The 8147-nt window shown below is 39.2% G+C and overlaps 1 protein-coding gene across 1 annotated transcript in view; it reads left to right on the top strand.

The window, feature by feature from the left end:
* Positions 1–6363, top strand: part of RBM34 (RNA binding motif protein 34) — an 8615-nt gene extending 2252 nt beyond the window's left edge. Inside the window, exons 2-11 of the mRNA XM_026044714.1 lie at positions 21–153; positions 995–1137; positions 1650–1872; positions 2483–2542; positions 3111–3154; positions 3592–3675; positions 3923–3986; positions 4072–4114; positions 5136–5254; positions 5942–6363. Of these exons, the coding sequence (XP_025900499.1) occupies positions 21–153; positions 995–1137; positions 1650–1872; positions 2483–2542; positions 3111–3154; positions 3592–3675; positions 3923–3986; positions 4072–4114; positions 5136–5254; positions 5942–6214 (1186 nt within the window). The 3' untranslated portion in view covers positions 6215–6363. The remainder of the gene's footprint in view (positions 1–20; positions 154–994; positions 1138–1649; positions 1873–2482; positions 2543–3110; positions 3155–3591; positions 3676–3922; positions 3987–4071; positions 4115–5135; positions 5255–5941) is intronic.
* The last annotated feature ends 1784 nt before the right edge of the window (positions 6364–8147 follow it).

Below are 8147 nucleotides of genomic sequence, written 5' to 3'. Positions count from 1 at the left end.
GACGCTGTTCTCCCGTGCAGGGCGCCGAGCGGGGAGTACGTGGTGGGGCAGGTGGTGGACAGCCTGTGCCCCGGCGAGGCGGCGGCGGCGCGGCCGCTCGCGCGGCTCTTCAGCGGCGCCGCGGCGCCGCCCGTGCTCGTGGCCGTGCCCAGGGTAAGTGTCCGCCAGCGGCCGCGGCCCCGGGGAAGCGGCAGGTTCCGTGGGACGGGGCGGGATGTGCAGCCCAACGGTCCGGCCCTTGGCGGGGGGTTGGGGAACGCAGCAAGTCCTTGCTCTTCCCTGGACGTGCTGGGCTCAAACGCCTCCGCGCTGTGTTCTCCAAGAGCCTTCTGCGAGCCTGCCCTCATTTCCACAGTAGGTGAAGTGGTGCAGGGAATGGCCCCAAAAGGCGCGTGCTCATCATACCACCCTCAGGAGAGGACGGCACCTTTCCGTAAATAATTGTTACCCCTTTTTCAGGCTGTGAAACCAGGGGCAGGGCTGAACAAGCTGCACTCWGCAAGCTCCCACGTGCTGGCGTGGGGCTTCTGAGGGCACCTGCTTCACGCAGCACACATTCCACCAGAGCTTTCAAACTGCTTTCAARCATTCCCTGAATGAGCAGTGCTGCTTTTGAAAGCTTAAATAAACAGCTCTTACTGGGGGGAGCAGGAGGACAGATGATTTTCCCAGAGATAGTTTGTAATGTTTTTTTCTTGTAGTCAACCTATAGTCATTTTTGTGCATTGGTACTTTTTATAGCCTCCTGGAATGTAGGTTTCTTAGCATTGATTGCTTTTCATAAACTGCTGCTGTTACGGTGCTTACTTGAAGAGCACAAATGATGTTGACAGTGGCAGTAGGATGGATGCACCAATGGCAAGTGAGATCCAGGTGTAGGAGATACTGCTTCTTACAGAATTAGTGGGGCATTCCAAATGAACTGCAATATGTAAAATACCTGTTTGGAGAATCTTGTTTTCCAAGTTAATGTCTTTTAACATTTTTTTTAAAGGAAAATAAGAAGAGAAAGCACACAGAAGAAGCAGAGAAGGAGTCTGAAGATCATAGATCATCTACCAGTCAAGAACCTCCTGTAAAACAGAAGAAGGCCAAAAAGAAGGAACCTTCAGAAGCAGAGAAAAGATTGGCAAATAGGTGAGTAAACTATAGTTTTATGATAAGATTAAAAAATATATAATCCCAGATAGATTAATTGCAAGATTATGACCTTAGTGGAGCAATAACATTCTACTCTTCACTAACTTTGTGTTTTAGGAGGGTTGTTGTTGTATGGGAAGCTTCCTATAATTTGCTTTAACAGCTAGTAAATATTATCTCAATTACTTGAGAGAGATACTGACTTCATGAAATAATAAAAACTCTGTTAAAGCCATCATATAAGATATGATTTATTCTGTTTTTTTTTTAATTATGCCTACCAAAACCAAATACAAGGGCACTAGGTCAGCAAATAATTATCTTTTTAAATTGTGGAATGATCAAATTTGTTTAATGTATAATGAACAGGAAAAATAATGTTTGAAAATCTTATCTCAAATATCTTTATTTAAAATGTAAATTAAAATATTTATCTTGGAGGCTTTGTTTCTTTGACTTCAGAAACCCTTTTTTTCCCCCATATAATTTGTATCTATTTTTCTGAAAAGGGAGTGTGCTTTGGAGCAGGCAGATGAAGAAGAGGAGCTAAAAAAGTTCCAAAGCAAAGAGAAGCAAAAAACCCGAACTTCTCACATCATCACCAGAAGTGTTGCTAATGCCGATACAGGTATTACGGGAAAACAAAAAAAGGAAAGAAATGAAGCTGAGGAAACAATAAAAAACAGAAGAACAGTGTTTGTTGGAAATTTACCTGTCAACTGTACTGCTCAGGTATGTGAGTGAGTGCTGTCAGCCAAAGAAGTGGAAAGAATTATAGCAATTCTTTGTTTAAAGGGATATCTCCACTTGAAAAAATCACATAGGTGTGAATAAAATTGCTTTCTGTGAAAGTAGGAAGTAATGGTCATTGCAAGAAACTCTTAGAGGCAGTCTTTTTTTTAACTTGAGGTAGGCTCTTTACAACAGTGGATGTAGTTGCTCTTTCTTTAGTATAATTGGTTAATTTATTTTTCAGTGACAAAACTTTTATTAAATGAGAAGTAGGAGTACAAAGCTGGAATCTGCATTTGATTTTGAATCCAAATACTGCTTCAGTTTTTTTCATAAATATTTCTAATTTTATTTTATCTTTTATAATATGGTGTCTAAACTCAATTGTAGCAATCAACAGGATAAGGAGCATAGATATCATAAATTGCTTGTGTGTGTTAATAGTCCTTTCAACATTATAAGTTATTGTCAAAGATTGTCAAAAGTTAGCTAGCGCTTCCTGCCTCCTATGAGTAGAATGAAAATAAAAAATTTYGAAGTAATTCAACAATAATAGTTCTTATTTACAGGATGAAAAAAAGTATTCACTATCTAAAATCTCTCTGTTTAGATGCTGAAGTCTCTTTTTAAAGAGTATGGGCAAATAGAATCCATTCGATTCCGTTCTGTGGTATGTTCTTTCCTTTAACAAAATCTATTTGCTTACCGTAAAATGTAGTACTCATAAGGCTTGTGTTTTCATCTGTTTGTGAATGGGTTTGTTTGCTTATTCCCCCCCACACACCACCTTGTTCCCACCATTGCTTTTTAGCCTTGGAGAATTTATCAATGATCCCAGATATCTCTTTCATTACATTTTACTTTTTTCTATAATAGCAGTTAATATACCCAAGAGTTGTTTTGTCCTGTCTGAGAAGAATGCCTTTATTACAGTTTTTTTTTACTTAAGGTATTATTCACATGGTTTAAAATCACAGTTGCAAGGACATACTGTTTGCCAATCAGTGGAATGTGTTAAATAGCTAAAGGTAACTGTCCTGGAACTCAAGAAACGTAAGAGTAAGTCAAAGCAACCTAGAGAATTCTGTGGTCTTCCTAGGTCATGCATAGGAACAGCCAATTGCTCAGTGTATTGACTGTGTTGTTTTGATTGGGAACTGCCTCTCTGTCTTCAGGAACAAATATTTAGCACGAATGGACCTAAGAGGCTGTTAACTAAACCTCTGTTTATCTTACAGGTTCCAGCAGAAGATACTTTATCCAAAAAGTTAGCAGCTATAAAGTAGGTTCTGCTTGCAACTTCAATACTTTATTTTATTTATTTTTTTTTACTTTTGTAATTTTTTTTTTTTTGTGTGTAGGTATTTTTTTTCATGACAGGAAAAAAAGAATAATGTCTATTATAGTAGTAAGTAATTAGATATGTAAGTTACGTCTATGGCATTTTAGGAAAGAGAAAGAAAGTGCTAAAAATTCTTGAATACCTTTGGTTGTGCATAGGGGCTGGAGAAACTTGATCGAGGTGCATATATAGACAGCATAAGGTGTACAGTAAAACTGTTGGATATGGGAGACTAATTCTGCCTTTTAGGGAAGTGAAATTGTTACTGTGTCTGAAAAGTAGGAGACATAAATGTGTTTAATAAGAAGTTTATGTGCATTGTGCATGCATTGTATGGGAATTATTTTAACAATAAGCATCTTTTCCCTGTCTTCCAGGCGTAAAGTACACCCTAACATGAAGTACATCAATGCTTATGTTGTTTTTAAGGAAGAATGTGATGCCGTTAAGGCTCTAAAAAAGTAAGTTTGGGTTTTATTCCTTGACCTCAGGTGAACAAGTGGATTTACATATGTGTTAAAAGGATAGTTTAAACTGCCCTTTTTTCTTTTTTCTTGAGTCAGAGTAAAAACATTTCTTTGAACTTAAACATAAATTTGCTTGTGGAATAATACTACACAATGACTTTGTAAATGAAGTACTATTTATTCATTGTATTCTATTCTTTATCAACATCCTTTTTACTTTTTTTTTTTTTTGCTACAAAAGGAATGGAACACAAATTGCTAGTGGATTTCATATTAGAGTTGACCTTGCATCACAAAACAGTTCAGTAAGTAACATACCTCACTTGAAAAAGACTATTTTTTCTGTAACAAATAACTTACTGTTTTGTTTTTCTTCTTTATTTTGTTTAGCATGACAATAAGCGGTCTATATTCTTGGGGAATCTTTCATATGGTAAGTCTAAAATGTACCATGAACATGTACCATATTCACTTTTGAATAGGTTGACATTAGAGATTTTTTTAATCTCTTATTTATAGAACATGTTTAGGTAACTAAACATCTTTGATATCAGGAATTGTAGGAATTAAATTTTAAAATAGCTCATCTAATTTTAAACCGAAACACCTGAAGTAGTTGTAAGTTTCTGACAAATTCTGCAGCTGAATTGTTTTCTTGTGTTATTATTCAMGCATATTTTCAGTTCTTGTTTTTGCTTGATAATTTTTTTTTTAATAATTGTGACTAAACTGCTTAGGTTATAGATTTTTCTCACCTGTCAAACAGACATTGCCATTTGTGTGTGAACCACTTCCTCGTGACACACAGTGGCAGCTTCTGATTTTGAGCCACAGAGTGAGCAACTCTGTGCAGGCAGTAGGTTGTAACTGTGTGGAGGTTACAACAGAACAGAGAATAACCTGTATTTTGGTACTGGTACCTCATGCTTGTCTTTCTGATAGTGTAAGTGTGAGAAAGCCTCGCTCATGTGGCCTTTATCAGAATAGAAATATAGCAYCTGTGAGTAAAAAAGTAAAAAGGCCCTCCTCCTCCATCCAGCTAAAATTCACATATCAGTTACTGAGCCATAGAGTTAAGAAATTCTTGCTCAGACTTACTGTTGTYAGTATTAATCTCAGAAATAGGATCTGGTGTAAGAAGGAGCTATAAAAATGTAGCATGAAGCTTTAATTTCTGCCCTGTTGAAATGATAAATAACTTGAAAAAATCATTTCAGTCTGTGCCTTTTTTCTCCCTGGTGRTTTGGTTTTATTGTATTCTTCAAAACTTCGAGAATGAGTAACTGTGAAAATAAATAGAATTAAGCCTGCACTGATGACTTAATGGCATTTTTCTGAATGACTACATATGTTTGTGTATCTGTAATGGGTAAATACAAAATGTTTGGCAAGGCAAAAGATTTTGGTCATACTTTTGATGGAAGAATCATCTATTTTGTTGCTCTTGCCTGCAGACATCAGCGACGAAGCTGTGCGAGAACACTTTGCTGACTGTGGCGATATCGTAGCAGTGCGAATTGTGAGAGACAGACAGACAGGCATGGGCAAAGGCTTTGGCTATATTCTCTTTGAGGTACGTGTGAATGGCTTGTTTCAGGACACTGGTTGTTTTCCACAATCTGCATTGAGATTTTCCTTTATGTCTTGTTGATTTTTTGCCTTTCTATTTGGCAATAAACAGTAGATTTTTTTTGGAAAAGTAGCTTGGAAGACCAGCCTTGTGGGAGCAGATACAAAGAAACTGTTTTAGGCTGTGAGAAGTTGCAAAACGTTGAAGTGAAATAAGCAAATTTTAGTAGAGATTTAAAGGAGAGAAAGATAATGAATTCAGTTGGCGTAATTTTCACCCATTGCTGCATAACTGGAAATCTTTTGGTGGCCAGTTATTAGCTCACCCTGAATCAGATGCAGTATAACGTGCTTTCTTTCAATATTCTCYCAGTGTGATCCTCCCTAGCTTTTTCTCCAGCCAAATACAATTCTCCCAGCCCCTGTTTTTCCTCTTTCATCTCTCTGCCTCTTTCTGTGATGTTCTGTGTAGGCTGTTTGAAAACTCTTTCAAGTATTTGTGCATCGGATGCCCGAGGTCTGAGCTACATAGGTTTGATCATGTTCCTGAGCGTTGCAGAGATGTCATGCAATAAAGCAAGCAGTCTGGTGCTGTTGTAAAATTCTCCTTGCAAAAAGAAAGGGACAACTGTATTTGAAACTCAAGTGATTGGGAGTATGATAGCTTTAAGCTGCATGTCTRTTTTTGTAGAATACAGATGCTGTACAGCTTGCTCTGAAACTCAACAACTCTGATCTAATGGGAAGAAAGGTGCGAGTGAAGCGCTGTGTCGAGAAGGGGAAAGCACAGCAACAAAACCCAAATCAGGCTCGCCGTCGTAAGGACAGAGCTAATATCCCATCAAAACCCAAAAGATACTCCAGTGATTCATTTGTAGGTGAGAAAGCAACTCCACAGAAAAAGAACACTAAAACAAAGAGACTAAGAAGTATTACTAAAAAGAAAACGGGGAAAAACAAATAGTCTTTTGACAGGACTAACTGAAATATGTAAAAATGTTGGTTATTTTTAATAAAATGTTTGAATACAAGAGTGTTCTGTCATAATTTTTTCGTTGCTGCTATAGTTATAATCATCCTTAGTATTTCCCATGGCTTTYGTCTTCGGAGTGTCTCTTTGGTGGTTGGTTTCTCTCAGAAAATATTACAGTACAACTTAGAAATCCATATCCCAATCATGGTATAGAGATGGCATGGTTTTAATACTGTGTTCCAGGAGTGCATTTCCATCTCACAGCAGAGGTTAATAGAGTTATTTCCTTTGGGATTGTTCAGGTAGAATAGCTCAAAATTAATACTGAAGTAGTCATAACATTAATTTTGCACTGTGAGAACTGTAAAAAGGAATTTTCAGTTTACAAGTGGAAAATATAAAGTTGCTAAATATATTAAGTCTAATGTGTTAATATCTGGTTGTCTGTTTGTAGCTATGTTTAAAAAGTGAATTCCTCATTTCATATTTTTCTTACCAGTTGCCCTGTTTTAAATGGTATTTTTTTCTTGTAGTGGGAAATTTAGAATAACAGAACTGGTTTTATTTTGCTGCACATAATGTGGATGTAGTACCTGATTGCATTTCTGCAACAGACCAGTCACTGGGAATTAAGAAAGACCTTTAAGGAATTAATACTTGTGCTTCAAGGGCTAGTGTAACATAGGTCAAGTTCTGTCGCTGTGCAGCATAAATCAAATCTGACCTTGCTAAACMTGTACACATGCCTGCCATCTGGAATGAGATGGCGGGAATGACTTTGTGCTGCTTGTTTTGAAGGTTCCGTGGCCCTGATCTGTCTCATCTTTGTGATGAGCGTAACTGCACAAACACGTAGGGCTGCGCCTCAAACAGGCAGCTAAATTAAAGGAGATTAATAAAGGGTCAGTTTTCCCCTCAGCTAAACTGTATCGGAGTAGCAACACAATGAAAGGGAACAACCTTCTGTGGAAAGGTTTCTATTGTAGATGACTTCCTACAGTGTGTTGGAAATTTTGCCTTTGGGGATTTTCTACTGAGCTAAGCTGTTAATGTTRCACAAAATAGTTGCAATAGGCCAACTTAATGATTTTGCCTCCTCTTAAAGTGGTAAAGCTTTGTTCTGACATTTTTAGAAATTGAATTCAGATACTCTTTCCTTCCCATACAGTGTATGGCCATATCTGAATGCTAAAATGCCTTGCCTGTAAATCCTCCTGGGCCAGGGTCCATCCTAGGCCGTATGTGAACTTAGACTGATGTGAAATGGTTTTGTTTGAGGGGAAGGAAAAAAAAAAAAAAAAAAACCCTTGTGTTGGAATAAGGGGTGAAGTTATGCAAATCATTACAGTGTTTAACTGTGAACCTTCAGTTCAGTAAGATGGGTCTTTGGGTCATGCTGCGGTGATGCGCAGACATGGTGGCTACCACAACTACCACAGCGGGAAAAGCACTTATATTCCTTACACATTAACCTTGGAGCAGGAAAATCTCTCTTAGATCAGTTGCCTTTACCGTGCCTCCCCCACACACAATTTTTAAGGGAAGCAGAGCTGAAGATGGAAGCTCCGCGCTGAAACGGGCACTATCTTTGGGTTTYGTTTCCCCACGTGCCCTGCGTCCAGCCTTTGCCAGCTTGTGTGTGCAGCTTGCTTCAGCCCTACGCCTGCTCAGCTGGCTTTAAGGGAAAGCAAACTGGCTTAATCGTTGCCTTGCACGTCATTTTGGGGACGCTTAACGTTGTCCCCAACGGTTCCGCGCCCTTCCCGGGCGCCAAGATGGCGCCTGCCGGACGCCTCTCTCGGGGCAGCCGCGCATGCGCCGCGCGGAGGGCGCGCTCGCCTCCGCAGGCAGCGCGGCGGGCACCCTCTGCGGGCGCTGCGCGATGACGTCGGCGGAAGCGAGGCGGGGTCCTTTCCCGCGCGGC

The sequence above is a fragment of the Nothoprocta perdicaria genome, unplaced genomic scaffold, assembly GCF_003342845.1.
Source record: "Nothoprocta perdicaria isolate Ctin4 unplaced genomic scaffold, notPer1 scaffold_38, whole genome shotgun sequence".
In the NCBI taxonomy this organism is placed as follows: domain Eukaryota; kingdom Metazoa; phylum Chordata; class Aves; order Tinamiformes; family Tinamidae; genus Nothoprocta; species Nothoprocta perdicaria.
The sequence above is the reverse complement of the archived record's forward strand: the minus strand, read 5'-3'. Positions and strand labels throughout refer to the sequence as shown.